The 26,247-nt window shown below is 44.7% G+C and overlaps 1 protein-coding gene across 1 annotated transcript in view; it reads left to right on the plus strand.

Annotated features, from left to right (window-relative positions):
• The first annotated feature begins 3,799 nt into the window (after nucleotides 1-3,799).
• LOC115470373 (arachidonate 5-lipoxygenase-like) overlaps nucleotides 3,800-26,247 on the plus strand; it is a 104,745-nt gene continuing 82,297 nt past the window's right edge. Inside the window, exons 1-2 of the mRNA XM_030203482.1 lie at nucleotides 3,800-4,128; nucleotides 17,344-17,542. Coding sequence (XP_030059342.1) covers nucleotides 3,823-4,128; nucleotides 17,344-17,542 — 505 coding nt within the window. The 5' untranslated portion in view covers nucleotides 3,800-3,822. The remainder of the gene's footprint in view (nucleotides 4,129-17,343; nucleotides 17,543-26,247) is intronic.

Raw genomic sequence — 26,247 nt, forward strand, 5'->3', positions numbered from 1 at the left:
GTGTATTCTATCTGATTTAGGTGCAGTGTACAGAATATGCTGAGTCTACTTGCATCCATTTACACCAATAAAAACCTGGTGTAAATCCGTGAACATAGATTTAGACACACTGACCTATATTCTGTAATTACACACATAAATATGCCCATAACCATACCTCTTATAAGCTATGTGCGTTTATTTTGAACTGTGTGCGTTGCAATTTAGGTGCAGTTCTTTATAGAATACGCTCAACGATTTTTGTGCATAAATTGTAATTATTACCAATTGTTAAAAATGCTGATTACCTTGTTACTTAAGTTACATGTGTATCTCCGTGCAGACTCTAGGTGCCATATAAAGAATCTGGGGGTAACCATGTAGATGCCCATATATGGAGTGGAGGCGTGGCCTAGTGGTTAGAGCACTGGTCTTGCAATCCAGAGGTGGCCGGTTCAAACCTTGTGATCTTGGGCAAGTCCACTTAACCCTCCATTGCCTAAGGTATAAACTTAGATTGTGAGCCCTCCAGGGACAGGGAAATACCCAGTGTACCTGAATGTAACTCACCTTGAGCTACTACTGAAAAAGGTGTGAGCAAAATCTAAATAATAAATAATGCTGTGTACCAGGACTAGAAGTTCTTGTATTCTTGCAGTTGTCTGGAGCACATGCTCTAGCTCCCTATATCTTATGGGACTTTTTCTATTGACTTGCCTAGCCCCCCCCCCCCCCCCCCCCCCCCCCCCCACCTCTCTCCTTCCGGTCTGTAAAAGTCCGCAGCATGCTCCTTCTGTAAACTGTAACTGCCCGTGATATGTTCATGCTGCATGAACCTTTCAAATCCTCTGTGATTCCATCAAAGTTTTCACCAACAAATATAAACCACATTACTGCTCAGTGTATAGCTGATGCTCCAGGCCCTTTTGCCTAGGGAGGGCTGGTTAAGAAAGGATTCTAAGTTTGCAGAGGGCAGCAACTCTTATCCAATGTATCTGAACTGGAAGTTTTGTTTTCCCTTATTTTAATTACTGCATTAAAGAAGAATTTGATAAGCGTTTGAGTCTATGCATGGTAATGTTCTATACTTGGGTTTAAACTGACTGTCAAGCAGAGTAAGACAAATACTTTGTAAGAAGAGAGACATAAAGACATTCAAAAGAATGGGAGCCAATAATGACCCCAGAGGGATCCCCACAGGTTAGAGAGCAAGTGCCTGAAGTTTCATTTTTCCAAACATTATATTTAGCTTGGAACTCATATTAAAAAATTACTGACCCCTGTCTCTGTACTTTTATGGCGTTAAAAATAAACATGTGGAATGGCATTTTCAAAAGGACATTCAAGTCAGAAAAGAAACGTTCAACTATGAGCACACCAATAAATGGCACGATAACAGAAATAGAATAATGAACATCCCTACGCGTTCTAAAATTGTCACAGAGACATCCATAGTATGAACATTCTCAAAACAGACTTGGTTGCATGAAGATAGTTGTCCACACTTTCTAAAACAGTTGTTCACAGCCATAGATATTAAGGATGGCGAAGTGTGGAAGTGTGTGTCTGCCGGATGGGCTGCGTGGACCATGAGGAACTGGGACATTTAGTTTCCTGTTCATGTGGAACAGCGCTCTCCACAGTCCACAAATAGAGTTCAAGAATGTCTAACAGGAGGGAACCCAATTGTAACTCTGAGGAGAGCAACCTCCTTACTATGCTCTGCACGATCCACAAAAGGTAGCTATTCTGTCAGCATAGGAGATTCCCCCCTCATGACACAGCCATTTGGGTATGGAGGCACATCAGGTGTAGCCTAGCAAGGTATCTATCATGCAGTACTGCTACGTGTCCAGCATCAGTGCAGTCAATCATTATACATTCCTAGGATCACCCGCATAAACAGTTGGTGGGATTGCCATGATTTCTCTCCCCTGTCACCATGGCCCCCACGCTCAGGAAAGGGCAGAACATGTCCTCCAACCCCATATGGAACTCCCAATATGCAAGACTGAAATGATGGCCTACACATCTGATCCCCCTCCCCCTATAAACTCAGGCTTGTCAGTCAGTCCATAACTACATGTACATATGCATGTTGACAGCAGCTCATAAATGCAGAGACAACCAAGTCCCACACATCATGACCACCTTTGCATCACCACCTCCGTGCGTGAAGTCTTCATGGATATCAATGCTCAAAGCCATCCACAATCATCATGTGTAGACTTCTCACCTAATGCTGGACAGAACCTCTGGCTATGCTGCGACTGCACATTCTCCACCAACCCCCCAAATGGCAGACCTGTGCTGTCCTCTCTGAGGAGCATAGCAAAACATGCCATACAGGAACCAGGTCTATAAGAAACCATGTCCTCTCAAACTTGAGTCTTCCAGATATTTTGGGGTGCATCAAGACTTGGAAGTGCTAAGGTGGTATTTCTGGCATGTATGCTGACTGAAGTAGTCTCTCAATCAGCACATTAGGCAGCACTTGGCAGAGGAAGGTAAGTAACGACTACCTTGCATCACATTAATGGCTATCTCCATCAGCAATAAATGTGTATGCAGTGACCTTCAAAACAGCATGGCCCTACATACACTAAAATGTGTTGCAGCCTACTCAAAATCATTGATAACACATGTTAAGGATGGGAGGGTGGAATGGGATATGCCATACCACCATTCTGTGGGTAAAATCAAAGCACTGAAAACGTAGGTACACATCTCATAGCAGTAGCAATGGAGGATTAAGTAACCTGTCCAGAGTTGCAAAGAGCTGCAGTGGGAATTCAGCCCAATTCCCCTGTGGGCGGAACCCACAGCCCTAACCCCAGGCCATACCTCACACATTCATAGGAGACACAACAAGGACAACATAAGGCCATCAGAGCACTTGGGGCCATCCAAAGACAAAAGATGGGAGTCAGTCAACAGCAGTGTAGATGGAAGTGCTGTCTGTAGGTTCCTGGTATTGTAGACCCTGAAGCAGCTTTGCGAAACGCTGGTCATGGTTGGTCCTGGGGGGATCCTGCTCTTGTTTATGAAGCCGGTTTGCTACAATCTTGTTACAAGGTCTTTAAACATAAGTACATTGTTTGCTGAAAGTTTTGAATATTTGCACTGTTTCATTTGAACAATTTATAGGTGGTACCATCTGCACAAGAATGGAAAGTTTTTGCCGATGAAGAGGAGATCTTTTTTTTTTAATCACATATAGCTCTATAAATCGTTAGATTTGGAGCTCTTTGAGGCTTTTCCTTCTTATTTTTGAACTTTAAATCTCTCTTTGTGTGAAGTGGAACATGTTATTTTGAAGTTGGATTGACTTTGTGTTTCCACACCCTTATTTGGATTTTGTATAAAGTAAATACAGATTCTCCAGGTTCACAGTGATTGCAGCCTCACAAGAAGTTAGCAGATATTCTCAATCAGCTGCTTAGAATGCTGTGTACATGCCCTGCCTTTTCTATACTGGCTGAAATATTCCCCTATAGTGTATATATATGAAAATATATTCACATCTTAAAAGGGCTACTTAACATTTTAGCTCTGTAGACTATTATTAGGCCTCTTCAACAACTGTCTAAAAATATTAGTATGATAAATGAAAAGCCGTGAAGTCAGAAGGAGAAGAATTCAAGCATCTTTCTCTGATTACTCAAGAAAACAAGGAATGATCTCCCTTGGCTGCAATCTACTATCTCTCCTCCTTCCCACACTCCTCCCTCTCTCCTTCCCATACTCCTCCCTCTCTCCTTCCCATAGGGTCCAAAACACAGTGTCCTGTTCATGCTCCACAAGGCAAGGGACTGTATAAAAAGGGAATCTCTTTTCCTGTGCATGACTCAGGCTGCCAGAAGCACGCAGCACAGAGGGATAGAGCAGGACTGTGTAGCACCTGATAAGGCAAAGGAACCACATTTCCTGGCAAAGACAGAGACAGATTTTGCAGCCAAAGCACTGGGGACTCTAACCACTGCTGCAAAAGTCCCAACTATGGCTTTGTACAAAGTGACGGTGGCCACAGGAAGCCAGTGGTTGACAGGCACCGATTCTGATATTTACATAACCCTGGAGGGGTCCCAAGGCTGCAGTGAAAAAAGCCTGCTTGACAAACTCCTCTACAATGACTTTGAAAGAGGTGCGGTAAGTATCTGAGACTCTCCTCCAGCACTTTCTGGGTGGTGACTGTGTATAACACCTCTCTCTCCTCTCTCTGATAGGTGCAGCAGACCTACATTCAGTTATGTTTCTCAGTTTCTAGATGGAATGTGACATAGGAGTGCAGTTGCCCTCACAACTGATCAAAATCTATCAAAAAAAGTCAATGATAAGAAAATAATATTTACTGAAGAAACACGCATCTAGGGGGCATGCGATGAAGCTACAATGTAGTAAATTTAAAACGAATCGGAGAACATTTTTCTTCATTCAACATGTAATTAAACTCTGGAATTCGTTGCCAGAGAATGTGGTAAAGGCGGTTAGCTTAGCAGAGTTTTTAAAAGGTTTGGACGGCTTCCTAAAAGAAAAGTCCATAGACCATTATTAAATGGACTTGGGGAAAATCCACTATTTCTGGGATAAGCAGTATAAAATGTTTTGTACTTTTTGGAGATCTTGCTGGATATTTGTGACCTGGATTGGCCACTGTTGGAAACAGGATGCTGGGCTTGGTGGACCTTTGGTCTTTCCCAGTATGGCAATACTTACTGTATGTACTTCTGTAAAAGATAATTATTTAAATCTTTACATTTTTTTTTGTGTAGAGTTTAGTATAGGCATTAGCGATGAAGCTTTGAATTCAGATGTCTGCTCCTGTTAGCTGTATTGTCCAGTGCTTTAACCTTATAAAAATCAGTGTATGTTTATCAGAACTGAAGTTATTCTCATGGGGTGAAAGTTCTCACCCGGCGAGTTGAGGATTCCAAACAATTGCAATACTTATTGAATTAGCACATGTAGTTTATATTTATTTATTTCATGTCACTTTATGGCAGTGTTTATAGTTTTACACGCAAAATACATCTATGCATGGAGAGTACTACATGATGTATAGAGCTATATAGTGAGCCGCACTATAGCGGCACATCTCACTGATTCAAATGCTCGGCTGCAGTTGCAGCCTATACTGAACTCTCCAGGCTCTACACAAAAAAATTTAAAGATGTAAATAATTATCTTTTGATTATTAGACGTGTGTTTCTTCAGTAAATATTGTTTTGTTATCATAGAGATTGACTTTTTTGATAGATTAGGATTATCTGTCTCTCTCCGGGGATTTATAATTAGTAGCTCACAACTGACCAAGCATTTTGGGGGGGGGGGGGGTGTAGTTATCAATGTGGGCTATTGTTAAGACATGTTATTTTACCACTTACTGGAGCTTTTTTAGCACATGTCCCAGGTTATGCTCTGAGATGGGGTTAACAGTAAAACAACACTTGTTAATGGTAGCCCACATTGATAACGTCCTCCCTTTGTCTTGCATTTTATTGTTAGTTCTTTAAGTGGAAACCAGTGTAGCATACTATGCTATGCTATGCTTTGTATTATTGTTTGAATATTTTTACTGCTATAATTCTCTATTGCTTCTGTTTGACTTATTCTTGCTGTACAGCACCTTGAGTGAATTCCTTCAAAAAAGTGGTAAATAAATCCAAATAAATAAGTAAATAAATAAATATGCACGCAGAGCACAAAGATAGAAATTGTACAAACTGAGTCAACAGCTCTTGAGAGACCGGTGCATGAAAAACTTTGGAAATCACGATTCTGATGTGGTCTTGTGTTAGCAATAGTCTAATTTACATTTACACATGTACCTTCTCCAGTGGTACTGTCAGTACTGACAACCAGTAGGTGCACGCTGTCAAAAAAAATCCACAAATGTACAACCACTATTAATCATTGGGTCAACATTCAAATGAAGATATATTTGCACTAGCAGTCAGTGAATGTGTAACTTCTTCATATAGGTAGTATCAGGCCCAAAATATGAACAGCCCAAACCTATCTGTATAAGAAATGGGTGGAGGGAGGGCAGAGAGGGTGGGCCATGAAATTATGCGGTTGAGTGAGGATATTTATTCACTATTCAGATAAGTTATATGTTTAGATTAGTCCTGGTGAATATCAGCTCCAAACTAAATGTAGTTCAGCAGTGGTGGTGATTGTATTGCATGTTTATTCAGAGTCACTGAATAAACGGATTTAGCTTCTTCTGGTTGCCACCACAGATGAATTTTTATGTTTATCTTAATTTGATATGTGACCATTTCCAAGAACAAGCTGTTTACAGTCAGTTCAAAGAGAGACACATGAAGAAAAAGAATTTCAATACAGTGATACAAGACACAGGCAGTGCTGAACAGACACATATAAGGGACAGTCCCTACCAGTGTATTTGTTCTAGCGAAAAAGGTGCCGGTAATCAAATGCCAGGCCACCATTCAGGGGTGGGGTGATCATTGAGGGATCCGCCTCACAATAGCCAGTCCCCCTGCAAACAGTCACAGAATCTATGACAAGGCAGAATTGATGTGTAGGGCCTGAGCTCTTTCATTAAAACTTGAGGACCATGGGTCAATTTTAGCAGACAATGGAAAAGCTGCCGGTACTTAGTACCCCCAAGTACCCCCTCAAAAAAAGCCCTGGTCCCTACATTCTAGTCAACACACACAGACAAGATACATCATCTTATTACATATATGCAATTGTATTTATTATTATGACTTGAATAGCAAATGCCAGATGTGTGGCGTGCTGCACAAAGACATGTGAAGGGCAATTTTATAACAGAGAAAAATGAAGGCAGATAAAAGAGCATATGGTCTATCCAGTCTGCCCATTCATGCCATCTACTCTCTCTATCACTCCCTTGGAGATCCTACATACTTGTCTCAAGTTCTCTTGAATTCAGATACAGTTTTCATCTCCACCACTTCCACCAGGAGGCCATTCCATGAATTTACCACCCTTTCCATGAAAAAGTATTTTCTCAGGTTACTCTGAGTCTATCCCTTTTCACCATTCTATGCCCTCTCTTTCCAGAGCTTCCTTTCATTTGAAAGAGACTCGCCACCTGTGCATTTATGCCGCATAGGTATTTAAATGTGTCTATCATATCTCCCCTCTCCTGCCTTTCTTCAAAAGTATATATATTGAGATTTTTGCTCCCGTATGCATCATGACAAAGACCAGTAACCATTTTAACAGCCACACTCAGGACTGACTCCATCCTGTTTATATCTTTTTGAAGATGCAATCTTTAGAATTGCGCACAATATTCTAAATGAGGTCTCACCAAAATCTTATACAGGGGCATCATCACCTCCTTTTTCCTACTGGCCATTCCTCTACCTATGCATCCTTCTAGTTTTTGCCATCGCCTTTTTATCTGTTTGGCCACATCCAAGTCCTGTTTCTCTTTCATGCACAAAAGTTCTTTATCCCCTAAACTGTACGGTTCCCTAGGGTTTCTTTTTTTTTTTGTTACATTTGAACCCCGCACTTTCCCACTCATGGCAGGCTCAATGCGGCTTACATGGGGCAATGGAGGGTTAAGTGACTTGCCCAGAGTCACAAGGAGCTGTCTGTGCTGGGAATTGAACTCAGTTCCTCAGGACCAAAGTCCACCACCCTAACCACTAGGCCACTCCTCCAAATGCATAATCCTGTATTTTTTAGCATTAAATCTAAGCTGCCAAATTCCAGATCATTCCTCTAGCCTATACATCCTCATGTTATCCACACCATCAAGGGTGTCTACCCTAGGCAGATTTTGGTATCATCTGCAAAGAGGCAAACCTTATACCAGACAGCCCTTCAGTAATATCACTTACAAAAATGTTAAAATTGCAGCATACCACTAGTAGCATCCTTTTCCTCAGAATGAGCTCCATTTACCACTACCCTCCATCGCCTTCCACTCAACCAGTTCCTAACCCAGGCAATTACTTTAGGACCTATACCGAGGGCACTCAGTTTATTTATTAGTCATCTGTGTGGAACCATGTAGAGGCTTTGCTGAAATCTAAATACATCCAAATAAATCTCCCTTGATCCAACTCTCTGGTCACCCAGTCAAAGAAATTAATCAGATTTGTCTGATTAGACCTGCCTCCAGTGAAACCATATTGCCTCAGGTCCTGTAATTCATTGGATTCCAAAAACTTTACTATTCTCTGTTTTAAAAGCATTTCCATTAATTTACTTACCCACAGAAGTCAGACTTACTGGCCTGCAGTTTCCAACCTTTCCTAACTTCCTCTTCTGTGGAGAGGGGACCACAGTTCTCTGGGACCACTCCCGACTATAAATAAGCACTGAAAATGTCAGTCAGCAGAGCCGCTAGAACTTTCCTAAGTTGCTTCAGTACCCTCAGATAAGTACATAAGTAATGTCACACTGGGAAAAGACCAAGGGTCCATTGAGCCCAGCATCCTGTCCACGACAGCGGCCAATCCAGGCCAAGGGCACCTGGAAAGCTTCCCAAATGTACAAACATTCTATACATGTTATTCCCGGAATTGTGGATTTTTCCCAAGTCCATTTAGTAGCGGTTTATAGACTTGTATGCCATCCAGCCCCCATCGCTTTGTCCACCTTTAGTTTAGCCTGTTCCTCATGAACACAGTCCTCTGAAAATCATTCTGGAACTACTACCCCTTCGTCCCTATTTGTGTTTGTCTTCTGCGGTCCAGCTCCCAGCCCTTCAACTGTGAGCACAGAACAGAAATATTTGTTAAGCAATTCCACCTTATCTTTATCAGCTCCTACATAATGTTCCCCTTCACCTTTGAGTCTCACAATGCCACTTTTGCAGGGTGTCTATGCTGTCAAGGTACATAAGCGCATATGTTGTAGAGAGTTGCACGGAAACAGAAATTTCACCCATCCCTGCCCGTCCCCAATGGAATCTAACCCATACCTACCTGTACCCGCTAAGTTCCATTTCATCCCCACCCATCTCCACAATTATCTCCTCCATCCCCACCCATACCTGTACGAATCAACATTATTATTTACTTGCTCGCAGCGCTCTGTTTCCCCCAACAGCCTCCCATTGATTTTTTTAGATGGTGTTTATTATTCAACCAGTGATTGTTCCAAGCCTCAGAATGGTGTTCCAGCTGTGTCTCTGGGCACTCCAAGCCTCATTCTGATGCTCTGCCTCTCTATAAGTTCCAAGCCTCATTCTGGTGCTCCAGTTGCCTCTCTCAGTGCATTCCAAGCGTCATTCTGGAGTTAGCAGAGATTTTGACTACACTCCCGCAGTCATCCCACGGTAACTTCCTCCATCCCCACAAGAATCCCAGCAATCTCCATTCTTGTGCAGCTCTTTAATATGTACTGCCTGTTTCATAAAGGCAATCTATGTAGCTATACGCAATATTCAGAACTTAACAGGCTACTGGGAAATGCATAAAGATAGGACTGAGGACTGACTTTTATGCAGTCCTATTTATACGGTGACCTTGGCCGGTTAAGTGCTGACTCTGCCCCCAAAATGGCCGGGTTTGCATTAGAGCTAACCAGTCATTTTCAGTGGCACTAACCAGTTAAATGCCGCTGAAAATTACCAGTTAGCCACACACAAGCAATTTAACCAGCCAGGAGCCATTTCTGGCTGATTAAATCGCTTTGAATATCGACCTCTTTCTTATTTATGTGCTTTCAGTAATGGAGGAGTAGCCTAATGGTTAAAGCAGCAGGGTGTGAACCAAGGAAGCCCAGTTCAACTCCCACTGCCATTCCCTGTGATACATTTATTTATTGCATTTGTATCCCACCTCTTTGCAAATAACATTAAAGGCAAGCTAAAAGATCAAACTCCTTATTCAAACCAAAAGGATCAACAGTCTTGAATTCGAAGATCATTTTTTGTTCAATCCTGATGAGCAAGTTATCCACATCTCCTCTTCTCCACAGTATTATAAGTTTATGTAATACAAAGAATCTGGGTGTCCTTTTCACAGGGTTGCCCAAATAGGCATAATCGAAAGCCGATTTTGGGCATCCCCAACTGCTTTCCGTCGCTGGGACGACCAAAGTTCCCAGGGGTGTGTCGGAGGCGTATCAAAGGCGGGACTTGGGCATGCCTAACACATGGGTGTCCTCAACCCATAATGAAAAAAAAAGGGCATCCCTGATGAACACTTGGACGATTTTACCTGGTCCTTTTTGTCTTACGACCAAGCCACAAAAAGGTGCCCGAACTGACCAGATGACCACTGGAGGGAATCGGGGATCACCTCCCCTTACTCCCCCAGTGGTCACTAATCCCCTCCCGCCCTCAAAAATATTTTTTAAAATATTTTTGCCAGCCTCTATGCCAGCCTCAAATATCATACCCAGCTCCATGACAGCAGTATGCAGGTCCCTGGAGCAGTTTTAGTGGGTGCAGGGCACTTCAGGCCGGCGGACCCAGACCCGGCGTCCTTACCTGTTACACTTGTGGTGGTAAATGTGAGCCCTTCAAAACCCACCAGAAAACCCACTGTACCCACATCTAGGTGCCCCCCTTCACCCATAAGGGCTATGGTAGTGGTGTACAGTTGGGGGGCTCAGCACAAAAGGTAAGGGAGCTATGTACCTGTGAGCTTTTTCTGAAGTCTACTGCATTGCCCCCTAGGGTGCCCAGTTGGTGTCCTGGCATGTCAGGGGGACCAGTGCACTATGAATGCTGGCTCCTCCCATGACCAAAGGGCTTGCATTTGGTCATTTCTGAGATGGGCGTCCTTAGTTTCCATTATCGCCGAAAATCAGAAACGACCAAGTCTAAGGACGACCATCTCTAAAGACGACCTAAATGTCAAGCTTTGGGCGTCCCGACTGTATTATCGAAATGAAAGATGGATGCCCATCTTGTTTCGATAATACGGGTTTCCCCACCCCTTCGCCGGGACATCCTGCGAGGCCATCCTCAGGAAAACTTGGGCGCCCCTTTCGATTATGCCCCTCCACGTTTTATATATATATATATATATATATATATATATATATATATATATATATATATATATATATATATATATAAAGTTTACAGAGACAGTAACAGGCATAAATAACTTTTTCAGTTTTGCTATTAGAATAATATTTTAATACATATTCGTTACCAGTAAATGGATGTTTAATGGACTTAACTGCAACATTAACAGAGTATACTGAACAGCTACCACATGGATAGTGTCCATGTGGAGCAATCCTGGTTCCATGGTTCTACCAAATGCAGAAGGCACCGAAATAGCCTTCAAATTTCTACTTCTTGCAATCATCAACTCCTTATCAAAAAAGGTATATAAAGTCTTCATAAGATGCCAATGTTGTCTCAAAATTCTAATGATGTCACTCGATAGATGATTAAACTCCAAACTACAGTTTATTATCTACATATTTGATTTCATGAGGAGCTCTTTCCTCTCTTTTCGTCTTGCTTTTCATAACAATTATCAATGCATCTTTCAAGACATTCTCTTTCCAGGAACCTGGAGATGCGAGCAAGGGACCTCAAGTCCAGATAGCTATAGTTTGGATTTTTCTTCCCTACATGTATCACTTTGCACTTGCTCACATTAAGGGGCTCATTTTCGAAATAGAAAGTGGCAGATGGATGGGTTTTTTTTGTCCAAAACATCCAAATCACTATTTTCAAAACCCATTTTTAAGACATTTTTCTATGCAGTTCATCTGCAGCGTGTCTAAATCACAAGGGGGCGTGTCAGGGGCACGTTGGGGGCGGGCTTTGAGTGTTCCCAAAACTTGGAACATTTTTCTATCATAATGGAACAAAGCAAAAACGTCCAGGGCTAAAAGCATAGGCGTAGACTGGGGGGGCGAGGGGGGGCAATGCCCCCCCAAACGATGACGAGGCGCCGCCGCGCCATTAGTTAAAAAAAAAAAAACACATGCAGGCACGCGCTCCTCTCCATCCACTTGGCTTCCCTGCCCTCTCTGTCTGCGTCCCGCCTTCCTCTGACGTCAAAGGAAGGGGGGACGCAGACAGAGAGGGCAGGGAAGCCAAGCGGACAGAGAGGAGCGTGTCCGTCTACCCCTCTCTCTTCCTCCCTCCCTCTGGTGCAGGCAGCAGTCTTTTTCAGCGTTCCTGGCAGCGGTAGTGATGTACACGCTGCCTTCGGCTCTGCCCCAAAGCCTTCTCTTCAAGTTCCTGTTCCCGCATAGGTGGGAACAGGAACTTGAAGAGAAGGCTTCCGGGGCAGACCGAAGGCAGCGTGTACATCGCTACCGCTGCCAGGAACGATGAAAAAGCTGAAGACTGTTGCCTGCGCCGGAGGGAGGGAGGAAGAGAGGGGGTAAACGGAGTCACGATCTTGGACCTCGCGGGGGGGGGCAGTAGAAGGAAGATGGATGGAACTGGGAGGGGTGGGGAGCAGAGGGAAGATGGATGGTACTGGGAGGGGTGGGGAGCAGAGGGAAGGAGCAAGAGATGGATGGGATTTGGAGAGGTCAGGCACAGCAGAGGGAAGGAGCAGAAGATGGATGGGACGGAGGGATGGTGAGCAGAGGGAAGGAACAGAAGATGGATGGGACTGGGAGGGGTGGGGAGCAGAGGGAAGGAGCAAGAGATGGTTGGGACTGGGAGGGGTGGGGAGCAGAGGGAAGGAGCAAGAGATGGATGGAAGGAACAGAAGATGGATGGGACGGAGGGATGGTGAGCAGAGGGAAGGAACAGAAGATGGATGGGACTGGGAGGGGTGGGGAACAGAGGGAAGGAGCAAGAGATGGTTGGGACTGGGAGAGGTGGGGAGCAGAGGGAAGGAGCAAGAGATGGATGGGACTGGGAGGGTGGGGAGCAGAGGGAAGCCTACTGGAAAGAAGACACTGCATAAAACAGAAGACACTGGGACCAAAGCGAATAGAAAAACTAAATGATCACACAACAAAGGTAGATAAAAGTATTTTATTCATAATTTATTAATTGAAATGTGTCAGCTTTTTGAAATGTGCATCTGTGATATTTTGCCTGTAAATTTCAATTCCGTCCTCTATATTAGCATATTCATTTGCATATGTATATATGCAAATGATATCCTAATATGTTCCGCCCATTCTTTGCCCCCCCCCCCCCAAATGAAACAGTCAAACTACGCCTATGGCTAAAAGTTAGTCATTTTGGTCTAAACCTGTTTCAATTTCAACAAAATCACAAAAGTTACCTCACCTTACGCCCCCAGTGATCACTGACCCCCTGCCACCCCCCCCCCTCAAAAGATTTGAAAGAAAACACTTGCCGAACAGACATTTCCAGGAGGAGCCCTTACTTCCATCTATTTAGTTGACGGTAAAGGCTCCCTTGCTAACACGGTGGTAACTGGGCAGCATGCCAGGTAACACCCCGGCATGTAGAAAAAAAAATTTCAGTCACACCGGAAATGGCATGTGTTGGGGACAGCACTGACGGCGGCTCCCACGTTAGGCCAGCGGTAGTGCCAGATTGGTGCACAACAAAGCAGTGGTAGCTCTACTGCCGCTTTGTAAAAGGGCCTCTTAGTCCTTTTATATGGAAACTAAACATCTCTAAATCTGACACACCCTCATCCTACCCGAAACATGCCTAGGCCATTCATTTGAGCATTTGAGTCTAATATGTACATAAGTACATAAGTATTGCCATACTGGGAAAGACCAAAGGTCCATCAAGCCCAGCATCCTGTTTCCAACAGTGGCCAATCCATGTCACAAATACCTGGTAAGATCCCAAAAACATTTTACACTGCTTATCCCAGAAATAGTGGATTTTCCCCAAGTCCATTTAATAACAGTCTGTGGACTTTTCCTTTAGGAAGCCGTCCAAACCTTTTTTAAACTCCGCTAAGCTAACCACATTTACCACATTCTCTGGCAACGAATTCTAGAGTTTGATTGCACCTTTTCTAATTCCACTATATCTTTTTTTAAAATGCGGTGACCAGAATTGAACACAATATTCGAGGTGCTGTCGCACCATGGAGCGATACAAAGGCATTATAACATTCTCATTTTGTTTTCCATTCCTTTCCTAATAATACCTAAAATTATCTCAGGCTTTATAAAATAGGAACAGATATTTATGTAAGATAAACATTTAAGTGCCAGTTTATGCACATATTAAACTCAAAATAGAGCTTATTTATTTAGATTTTGCTCACACCTTTTTCAGTAGTAGCTCAAGGTGAGTTACATTCAGGTACTCTGGATATTTCTCTGTCCCAGGAGGGCTCACAATCTAAGTTTGTACCTGAGGCAATGGAGGGTTAAGTGACTTGTCCAAGATCACAAGGAGCAGCAGCGGGATTTGAACTGGCCACCTCTGGATTGCAAGACTGGTGCTCTAACCACTAGGCCACTCCTCCACTCCACTTATAAAATAAGGGCGTCTATGTATTATTTTCCATAGAAAAAGTACCTGCAGAGAACACAGGTGCAAACCTCTGCATGAGGTGTCAAAGGAAATAGGTAAGTTGGGACTATAAAATGCACAGGAGTTTGAAGAAAATAGGCAAGGGAGGCAAAATGAATGGATGAGATGGAAGAGGAAATACATAGGAACTGGGGACGAGATGGAGAGGCGACGGGGAAATGAAAGAGTTGTAGTGATAATGGAGAGTGACGCTGTGATGAGCAGAAAGAGTAAAAGGAGGGTGATGAATGAGGGAATTTCAGGGGCAAGATGGAGGTGAAAGAGCAAAGGAATGCAGATATATAAACTAAAAAGGCACTGAGATAAATAAAGACCGAGAAGACTGAGTAGGATGATATGGAGGTTTAGAGGGTGAGGATGAGTAATGAAGGAAGGTATAAGACAGAACAAGATGGAAATGGAGCGGGTGAAACAGAAAAGTTGGACAAAAATACAGACATGTCCAGGTCAATTTTTATATATGCTCATATAATTGTGGAGTCTGTGGTTAAAAGTTTGTCATGCACACATGTCTTTCTTTTTTTTTTTTTTTTTGCTAACATAAACACACACCCCTGGAAAGGTTTCTTCACAAATCAGCTAAAATATATATGCATGAAGCCCGCAGATACTTTTAGCTGGTCAGAAGAGGATTATTTTCAAACAGGGCAATCTAGGGGTCCTTTTACAAAGGCATGCTGAAAAATGGCTTGCGGTACTGTAGGCGCAGGTTTTGGGTGTGTGCCGATTCATTTTTTAGCGTAGCTGTAAAAAAGGCCTTTTCAAAAAGTTTTTGCTGAAAATGGATGTGCGGCAAAATGAAAATTGCCGCGCATCCATTTTGGATCTGAGACCTTACCGCCAGCCATTGACCTAGCGGTAAAGACTCACACGGTAACTGGGTGGTAATGACCCACGTGCACCAAATGCTACTTGGTACGCGTCTGTTACGTGCATCTGAAAATAAAAAATATTTTTCAGACGTGCATATTGGACGCACGCCAAAAATGAAATTACCGCAAGAGCCATGCGGTAGTCAGGCGGTAACTCCATTTGTCACACATTGGGTGCAAGTAGACGCTTACGTGGCTTAGTAAAAGGGCCCCCTAGTGCATTAATCCATTTTAGTGCAGGAGCAGCCTAGCCTAATGCTTAGTGCAATGACTTGAGAACCAGGGGAACTGGGTCCCACTGCAGCTCCATGTGACTCTGAGCAAGTCACTTAATCCGCCATTGCCCCAGGCACAAATTAGTACCTGTATTTAATATGTAAACCACTTTGATTGTAACCACAGGAAGGTGGTATATCAAATCCCATCCCCTATCCCTTTTTCCCTAGATTGCTTTTGAAAATTCCAATCCCTCTTTTACTCTCTGCACTATTGCCTCACCCCTCCAGCTTCTCCATCTCCCATTTCTTCATCTTTCCCTTTTTAAGTCTTTCAACTTTTATCTCCTCTTTCAGTTTCTTCATCTCCTTAATCTTCCCTTCCCCTAACCTGGCCAAGACACCAGCAGTATGCAAAGTACCAGCAGGGGCATCAGCTCAAGGATACAATAAATCAGTTCAAGCTTCCTTCCTTCTGAAGGAAGAGTCTTTGCTTCTCACTGAAGTTCCTGCATTAGAGATGCAGAGAGAAGTCATTAGTCCCACTGAAGGTCATATAATATTCATACTGGAGAAAGGTCTCTCTGCATCTGGTGAAATGACCTTGCCTGCATAGGTGTCACACAGCTTAATGTTTATGCTTATTAAAGAATTTACTATACTGCCTGGTTTTTCAGGTCACAGTGGTTTACAAATTTGTCAAATTACAGAAACTGTAGCTGGGTCGCCCCTCCAGGACCCAGCCGGGCTCGACCCTGCTTAGCTGCCTCCTCCTTCACACGGCTGTTGCCTCACTCCACAGCAGTCTAGCTGCTCTGAGCCTCAGCTCCAGGCCCTGAGAACTTTCAGGACTTCTTCCCCCCTCTGTTCCTTGCACAGAGGCACCTCCACAGGCACAGCCCAATGTTTACAAGTAAGAGAGCTCTATTTTCTTGCTTCCAGTTAACATACACGCCCAGGAACACCTTAACTCCAGGTTGTTCAGGCTTGCTGCCCCAAAGCACAATTCAGGTTCAAAACAGTCCATATAAAGTCACTTCACTTTAGCCAAAATTACTTCTTTTAGGGAACAGTACATTATCAGAAAGAAAACACAGTAGCTTGGTAGGTTGCAGGCCCAGACCTTTTCAGTATGAAACAGTTTACACAGTCTTTCTTACAGCACAGCTACACAGCTTTGGTCCCACCTGGTTCAGACTGGGGTTTCAATTGTGCCCAGCCCGCTTTCTCTCCCAGGTGTTGCACCTGTTTCCTCTTTAGTAGAGATCTCCCCCAGTGCCTCAGTCTCTCTCCTCTGGTCTTCCACCAGTCTCTCCAAGGCACAGCTAGCCACCCTCTTACAGCAGCTTTTCGGGTTTGAGCCAGAGCTCCAATCTCCATCTATTCCTCCTCTAGTCCTTCAGTAACCTCCATTTTATCCTCCTCTTCAACTTCCCCCGCCCCCAACCTCTCCAGCTGGCCCTCATCACCTTCCTCAGAGACCATTTCCCAATCTTCTATCTCCTCCCCTAACTCTTGCCCAGCTGGGTGGGGAAGAGAGGGATTCTGGGACTGGTAGTTCCTCCTCTTCTTCCTTAACCCAGCCAACCTCTCTGCCTCTGGTAGCACAGCTTTCTGAATGTGGGTGCTGTGCACATGAAGTCTGCCCCGTTGGGGTTCCCCAGCTGCCTGCACCCCCCTTCTGCGTGCCTTCCTGGATCCCCTTTCACCTACCCTCTCACAAAACGCAAAGAAAAGAAAACTACAATAAAAATAGAAAAGATGCAAACTCAACGTAGGATAGGATCTCCTTTCAAAGTGGATGCCCTGATTTGCATTGTTTCTGATTAGAAATTCTACATATACTTTGCAGATTGACACATATGATGTGACTGCTTCAGAAGATCTGGGAGAAATTTATGTGGTAAAACTTGAGAAGCACAAGTGTTGGTTTGAAGATCATTGGTATTGCAAATATGTAACTGTGAAAACACCTTGTGGGAAGTGCTTGGAGTTCCCCTGCTACAAGTGGATAACTACAGAAAAGGAAATTGTCCTCAGAGATGGACGAGGTCAGTAAATTTAAATATAAGCAGGGGCAGGTGGGGCTACCATTAGGCCACTTGAGGCATGGGCTTCAGGCCACATTCTCCAGGAGCGGCACTCTCCCCTTCCCTCCTGAACCCTTTACCTTAGTTTTTTTTTTCCAAAAAGTTGCTGCGGCAGCGATTCCCATAGGCTGCCCTGCCGCAGTGCCACCTTTTCTCCCACTGCGACCAACCTCTTGATGTCACTTCCTGTTTCCTCAGAGGCAGGACAGTCTATGGGAATAGCTGCCAATGCTGTCTCCACCTTTAAAAATAAATAAATAAGTTAAAGGGTTAAGGAGGGAAGGGGATGCTAGACTGGGCACCGGGGGGGGGGGGGGGCATGGACGGCATTTCATCTCTGCCTCGGGGGCAGATTGCCTTGGGCTGTCCCTGACAATAAGCTTTATGGGTCAGGTACTTAAAAGACAATGTAGGATTTGGAGGATTTGGATTAAATCTTTGCATGATGAATTGATCTAGGAACTGTGTGAGCCTCCCTACTCTGTTTACATCACTGCATACTTATTAAGTAAGGGGGTCGATATTCAGTGGGAATTATTTGGGTAGGATGGCTCCTACCAGGACAAGTCCTGCTCACTGGGTCTAGACCTAGATTTTCAATAGCATTTTCTATATAATGCTGAAAATTGAGATTTTCTTGGCATATGCAGCACAGTGCTCTAACAAGACACCTGATAGCCTATTGTGACAGGTTTTGCCTATCAAGATCCATGGTGATCATGGGAACGAAAGGTAGAGGTTTAAGGAGATGGGTATGTGACCAGCTAGGCCACTCAGTCTGAGCAGATGGGGAAAGAAAAGGTTGGCAAACAGGAAAAGCACTGCAGTTTCTCCTATCCCCAAGTAAAGAAGTCCTGGAAAACCCAGGAGCTGGAACAAGCAGAGGTCCTGGAAGGAGAAGCAGGCAGAAAGCAAAGCCCAGAAAACTGACCAGGCATACCGCTTGGGGAATACAGAGAATTGTAGGAATTGTACTAACAGGAATTATTCCCTGCAAGTGAACAGAGTATTCTTTAACTGCCGATCAGATAATAAGGAGAAAGGCAATCAGGCACCTTGGAATTGTACCAGTAGGAGCAGTTCACTGCAGGTATACCACTTATAGCTGCCCTCCATCTGTGAAGGAGGGTGTGGTTCTCTTGCTGTATCAGGCCAGCAGTATATTAGCAAGCTCTGCTTGCATACGAGAGTCCCAAGAGAAGTGAAGCAAATGCCAGTTGAAAGTAGAGGCAGGGAGAAGCTAGCCCTGGAATCAGGTGCTTTCCCTGAAAAGCCAGGCAAAGGCTAGGAACTAAGCAGTTCTTTTAAGAGATGTTCTATCTGCATGAATGGAGAAGGGTTTGGAGTAAAGCTATCCCCTGGAGAGGTGCTCAGAGGCAGAACATAAAGACAGCTGGAAGGATGAGGTACAGCCTGTAGAGGGCTGGGAGTGGGAAGAAGGCATGTTTTCCATGATGGGGGTTCATTCCTGTGTTACTGAAAAGCCAGAGGGACGTTTTCCTTAGGAAGGTTTGTTTATATTTATTACTGAAAACCCAGATGGAAGATTGCTAGGGAAGGGGCCTGTTACATTGATAATATTCTAAGGTTAACCTTTTTAATGATGGGGGATAAAAATAGAACCTTGTGTGGTGTGTTCTCTTTCTTAGTAAATGAAGGAAGTTTGTAAATTGTAATTATCCTCCTGAATGAAAAGGGGGGAACTTTTTAGTATGCATTATACAGAATTGTGTACAGTCTAGAGCAGTAGTTATCAACCTTTTTCAGTCAGAACACACCTGACAGACAATGCTCGCATATGTGACTCACTGAATATATAACTCTCATGGATCTTTGGTGTGATAAAATATGGCAGTTCTTATGAATGAAATGTAAACCTTCTCTGTATCCACAAAACCCCTACCCCCCCCCCCCCCACCCCCACCCACCCAAACAGGTGCAGATCATAGGTAGCACATTTTATCAATGGAAGTTACTATACCTAAAAAAAAGTAAATTGTGATTCTCATGTCATCTGAGTGTAATAGCAACATAAATCTCTCCACTACCAGGAACATTATGAAACACAAAACCTGGCAAAAACCTACAGAATTCTACACAGAAACTACATGCAAATAGAACACCACATCTCAGTCACACGCTGTCATAACTGTCAGGAATGACGAGCCCTTGGACCAAAGCCGGTGCCTTGGCAGACAAATCACCGGGGCTGGCACAGGCAGGAATCAGAACAGACTGGACTAGGATAAACTAACAGACTCAACAAGGCAGAACAGAGGTAACTAAACACAATGGACAACACAAGAACAGGATCCAGACGAGGCAAGGAAAAGAAGGCAAAGGGCCAGAACTGGAACCCAGACAGGACAAGGCAAAACATGGAAGTAGATTAAAACTGGGTCCAGAAAAGGGCAAGACAAGGACAAGGCAAGGACTAGATCTGGACAGGACTAGGGTGAAAGAGGCAAGACAAAGCACAACTAGACAGGCAAGACAGGGTAGGAACTAGGCAACAAGAATAACAGAAGCAAGACAATAAACAAGGCAGGGACAGGATTCAGGATTCTCAAACAGGCTTGGCTGGAACAGGATTCAGGATTCTCAAACAGGATTCAGGATTCTCAAACAGGCTTGGCTGGAACAGAATTCAGGATTCTCAGACAGGATTCAGGATTCTCAAACAGGCTTGGCTGGAACAGGATTTTGGAACCAGATTCTGGAACAGACTTGGCTTGGCTGGAACAGGATTCTAGAACGGGCTTGGCTTAGCTGGAACAGGATTCTGGAACGGGCTTGGCTTGGCTGGAACAGGATACTGTAACGGACTTGGCTTGATAGGGAACAGGAACAGAACTAGCTCAAACACAGAGCAGGGGCAGAACTTGACAGAAACAGAGCTCAAGAGCCAGGAAGCAAACATAGCAGGCAAAGGATTAAGCAGACTAAGGGAAGACAAACAAAGAAGCAATATGCTTACCAGCACCCACAGCTGGAAAGGGAAAGGCCAGGCAGACTGAGAGGCAGCCACAGCTGAATAGCACTGAAGTAATCAGGGCCGACACTGGCTTCTATAGACTCTCAGAATAAACAGACAAGAACCACACACACACACAGGAAACAGAACAGGGAATATAGAAAACAGGAACAGAGCTTGATTAAACACAGAGCTTAACTATAGCAAGAATCAAAAGCAGGGCTAGACTAAAAGCAGGAGCCAAGGGTAGAGTCAAACAGATACAGACACCAAGGGCAGGGTGTGCCTCTAGAGCCAGGCTTTCAGGATCAAGGTACAAAAGCAAACACACAGAAACAAAGCAAAGCACTGAAACACAAGACTCAAAGAAACACAGAACAGACCTTCAGGAGCAAGATTCTCAGGAACAAAGCCAAGCAGGGAAATGCTCTAAACAAATAACACAAGATTAAGAGACCTCTTGCAAAGACAATGTAGGAAAGCTCCCTGGGTCCTTATAAAGGAGTAGGCTGATGATGTCACAAGTAGGAAATGAAGCAGAAGCAAGGAGACCAAAGCGAGGCTTGGCTTCAAGGACACCAAAGCGAGGCTTGGCTAACAGGAAGAAGAACAACAGGAAATGAAGCAGAAGCAGGGAGACCAAAGCGAGGCTTGGCTTACAGGAAGAACAACAATAAGGAAAACGGCAGACTGGAGAGGTCACAGAGCTAGATAGAGAAACAGTAGGTCTGAAAATAAGGGCATGGCCACAACTGTGACACACACAAAACACAGACAAACCCTCATCAATTTCAGAACAAGGGATCACAAATCAGAAATAGAAATATAAAGAAAAAAATTGAACTGGGAACCCCAAGAAGTCAAACTAGGCATGTACCTCAACAAAGGAGAAATAAAAAACAGCAATGCATTTCCTCTTCTACTGAACAAAATACAAAGACATCGTGTTGCATATTTCCTAAAGTTAACATATTCCACCTAATAAATTAAAAATAAAACACTTTTTTTTCTACCTTTGTTGTCTGGGTATTTTATTTTTCCATGCATGTTGGTCCCAGTTTGTCTTTCTGCTTTCATGACTATCTTCTACTCTCTTTCCAGTGGGTGCTGTCCATTTGTCCTTTTTTTCTACTTCCATTTTTCCTCACTTCATCCACCTCTGACATATTTCCTCTCTCTCTTTCTCTCTCTCTTTAGTCTGCCCACTCAAATTTTATCTGCTCACTCTTCAGTCTTCCACCTATATTTCACTTACCTATTATTCTTCCATCTCCTCCTCTAACCCTCCAGCTCTCTTGTCTCATTCCTTCCCTGGGTTTCTATTCCCTTCTTTTTCACCCACTCCCATTACTACTCTGCTACCCTCTGTACTCCTCCTCCTCCTCTCACTCATCTCCTTGAGAACCCCCATGGTTTCTCTCACATGGTTCCACCATGCTAACTATCTCCCCTCTTTCCCCTTTCCCACACACTTGTAGCCCAGCATCTCTTCTCATTCTTCACCCACACTTGTAGCCCAGCATCTCCCTGCCCTCTCTCCTCCACCCCTTTGGTCCAGCATTTCCTGATCCCCTCTTCCTTCCCCTCACCCCAATGGGCCATCAATTCCTTTTCCCCTCTCCCTTCCTCTCTATCCCCATGGTCCAGCAACTCTCTGCCCCCTATTTCTTCCCCTCCACCCCATGGTGCAGCAAATCTGTCCCCTCTCCAGCATTTCCCCATCTACACCTATGGTCTAGCATTTCCCTGTTTCCTCTCTCTCATCTACCCCTATGAACTAGCATTTCCTTATCCCTTCTTTTCTCCCTTTCACACCTATGATGCAACAGTTCTCTCTCTTCCCCCTTATGGTCCAGCAGTTCCTTGCCCCCTTCTTTCTCTCCCCCCCCCCCCAAAAAAAAAGTGCAGCTTACCTGCCCAGTCATGTTCCACTGCCCCGTTTTGTTCCTCCCCAGTCCCACTCTGTGTTGCGCTCCTCGGGGAGCATCGGACGTCGGTCCTCGTGGCTGGCCCACTGTCTCTGCAGCCACATGCCTTGCCTCTGCCCCGGAGCAATGGCCACGCTCCGGAGGGCGTCCGGGTTCCAGCAGCAGAACGCTGGCACCATCTTTGCAGCACCAGCGTCCTGGTGGTGGGGTCCAGGCACATGGGGGGTCTTGCTCCATCTCCGGCTGCCGGGATTGGACTCCCGCACCATGGCTCTGCCCTCCTCCAGGCACTCGCCAATCCAGAGCCTCCCTCTCCAGCTGATTCCTGTTGCTCCCGATGATGGAGGCTATTTAGGAGCATCCACTCCTTCCTTCAGTGCTTCAGCTTCTACTTTGGTAGGTGACAGCTGTGGTGAGATATCGTTTCCTAAACTGTTTTCTTTTGTGACCTGACCTTTTGCCTGAACACTGGATTATCCTCTGCTTGCTGCCTGACCTGACCTTGCCTGAACACCGGATTATTCTCTGCCTGCTGCCTGACCTGACCTTGCCTGAACACCGGATTACCCTCTGTCTGCTGCCTGACCTTTGCCTGAACACTGGATTACCCTCTGCCTGCTGCCTGACCTTTGCCTGAACACCGGATTATCCTCCGCCTGCTGCCTGACCTTTGCCTGAACACCGGATTATCCTCTGCCCGCCGCCTGACCCCTGACAGCTCCCTGCTCGTCACCTGCCCTGGTTTCTGCTTGTATCCAGATTCGTCCTCACTTGCTGCCTGGTCCGACTGTCGCCTGAATCCAGGTTCCTTTCCGTTTGCTACCCGTAGCTGCCTGACCCCTGCCTGCATCCAGAAGCCCTGTCGGCTGCCTGCACCTGGGGGGTTCAACCCTCGGGGAATAGCGGTCATCACAGGTGAAGCCTCGGGGTTGCTGGCTGCCCAGCAGAGCGCAGGTTCAATTCTTTGCTTCCGTGCTCCGCCTGGGCACAAAGACTTATGAACGCGACACAGCTACACAAATGCTGATGCTTTACTCCTTCTGGTTATGTATGTGGTAAACTGAGCACTGGACATGAAAGCCTTCTAAGGGTGGTTTACTGCCTACACAACCCAGGAAGCATAGCATCAGGCTGTGTGTGGCTGCATCTCCTGTGGGTCCAGCATCTCTCTCTCTCTCTTCCCTCCATCCCCCACAATCTAGAATCTCTCTCATACTCACTACCACTCTCTCTCTCTTTCCCTCTCTCCACAGTCTGGCAGCTCCACAGTCCCCTCCCCATAGTCCAGCATCTCACCCCTCTTTCCTGTCCCCTTTCCCCAACAGGTCCAGCATCTCTTGTGTGCCTCTCTCCCTGCAGATCCAGCACCTCTCCCACCCTCCATCCCCCTTTCTGTCCACCTCCCCTGTTTTGGGTCCAGTGCTAGTGATTCTCTCACTTCATCTCTCAACCCTCTCCCCACAAGGCAGCACCTTTCCATTTTCTTCCCTCAGCACCCCCCAACCTCTTCCTCTTCTGCCCTGACCCACCCCCATGAGTGCAGTACCTCTCCCAATTTTGACCTGAGTTCCCCCCCGACAATTCTAGCACCTCTCCCTCTTCTGCCTCCAGCCCCATAGGTCCAGTGCCTATCCCTTGTCCTCCACTAGTCCCCCCCCCCAAGAGTCCAGCACTGCTTCTTTGCAGCCCTCTCCCCCTTCTATCTCCCCCCCCCCCCCCCCCCCCCTCCGTGGTCATCAAATTTCACATTTTTGCCAGCAGCAGCAGCAGCCATAAGAACTGCCTGGGAAAATGTGAAGTTTGACAACTGGGGGGAGGGGAGAGGGTGAAGGAGAGGTGCTGGACTCACGGGGGGTGGGGGGAGGGCTGGTTGAGGATGAGGGCAAATATTGACCCCATGGCAGGAGGGACGAAAAGGAACGAGAGGAGACACCATGCTGCAAAAATGTTTTTAAAAACTCACTGTTTTGTGTGCTGACCTCGCGACACATCAGTTGAAAACCACTGGTCCTTTATTAAAAAAGAAAATATATCTTTTGGGAGGCATGGTGGCATAGACTAAAGATGGGGAAAGCCTCTTACTGGAGGGAAAAGTGATGTGTGTGTACAGAGCACCTTCTTTAGAATCACACTATTCCCAGACTGTGGGAAAATTTTACATTCTCACAAAGACAGTAGCAGTCAGGGAAACAGGCTCACTCTGTCTGATTGAGAAGAATATGTGGCTTTCTCATTAGCCAAAATTAGAAAAACTAGTGAAACCACTCCTAAAGAGCAGGCCTGCATCCTTGCTGCCTGTCTCCCTTTCTTACAGGGCAGTGGCTCCATCTGGTGTCTCATGGAGACCATGGCAGTCACTCTACTTTTGCTAGTTTCACTGTATGTCCACTGCCAGAATTTTCCACATTAGATACACAGACAAAAGCCTAGTGGATTTTATATGGGTTTTCAGAAAATCACCTACCCCATAAACAGCTACAAGTAATCAAGTAGCTCCACTACCCACGTACTTTTACCTGCAATGAGGGGAGACATTCCTTGAGGTATAGTTGCGGTGAAGCTTAAATGTAGACATAGCACCCAAAGTGCGCACTAGTTGGTATACTTAAAAAAAGCCATCTCAGAATTATTTTTTATCTGCTACATGGTCACATCACCAACTTAAGCAGGGTTTGGAAATACATTGCATATTTTTCCATTTTCAAAAGTGTGTGTGGGTATGTGTGCGCACATGCGTTTGTGTATGTGTGTGTTCCTTAGTCAAAGTATATACAGACTTTTATTCTGAAACACAGTGCAAAGTCCATGAGTAAAAAGTACCTGTAAGCTTTGCACATTTCTAGCCATCCTTAAACTGACCCACTAATAGTATACTTTTATAAGAGGATACCTATATGAGAAGTCCCCAAAGCTATCTATTTTAGACCTATTTCAAAGGGGCAGTAGAGGTGTCTATGTGCCTTTATAAAATAGGCCCCAGGAATCAACCTCAATAGTGCATACATTCTGATACACAAACTCACACCTGCTCCAAAGGTATAAATGGTTAACCATAAAATACTACTAAATATCTTAGAATATTTCAAAATTGTAGGAAACATACTTAACTGGATCAAAGGTTTCCTAACAGCAAGAACATACCAAGTAATATCAAATTCGATTATATCACCACCTTGGAAACCAGAATGCGGAGTACCTCAAGGATCACCGCTCTCACCGACCCTCTTCAACCTAATGATGACACCTTTAGCCAAAACGCTATCCAACCAAGGCCTCAATCCTTTTATTTATGCAGATGATGTCACGATCTATATCCCATTTAAACATGACCTGACAGAAATCACTAAAGAAATTAATTACAGCTTCCAAATTATGAACTCATGGGCTGATGCTTTCCAACTAAACCTCAATCCAGATAAAACACAATGTCTCATCCTCTCATCACAACACAACAAGTACAAACCCACCATTATAAGTACCCTAAATTTTACCCTTCCTGTCTCAGACAATCTGAAAATCCTAGGAGTCACAATCGACCGAAATCTTACACTAGAAAACCATATGAAAAACACAACAAAGAAAATGTTTCACTCAATGTGGAAACTCAAAAGAATAAAACCTTTCTTCCCAAGGGAAACATTCTGCAGACTGATACAATCAATTGTACTAAACCAACTAGATTACTGCAATGCAATTTATGCTGGTTGCAAAGAACAAATTATTAAGAAACTCCAAACTGCACAAAACATGGCAGCCAGACTCAT

The sequence above is a fragment of the Microcaecilia unicolor genome, chromosome 5 (assembly GCF_901765095.1).
Source record: "Microcaecilia unicolor chromosome 5, aMicUni1.1, whole genome shotgun sequence".
In the NCBI taxonomy this organism is placed as follows: Eukaryota; Metazoa; Chordata; class Amphibia; order Gymnophiona; family Siphonopidae; genus Microcaecilia; species Microcaecilia unicolor.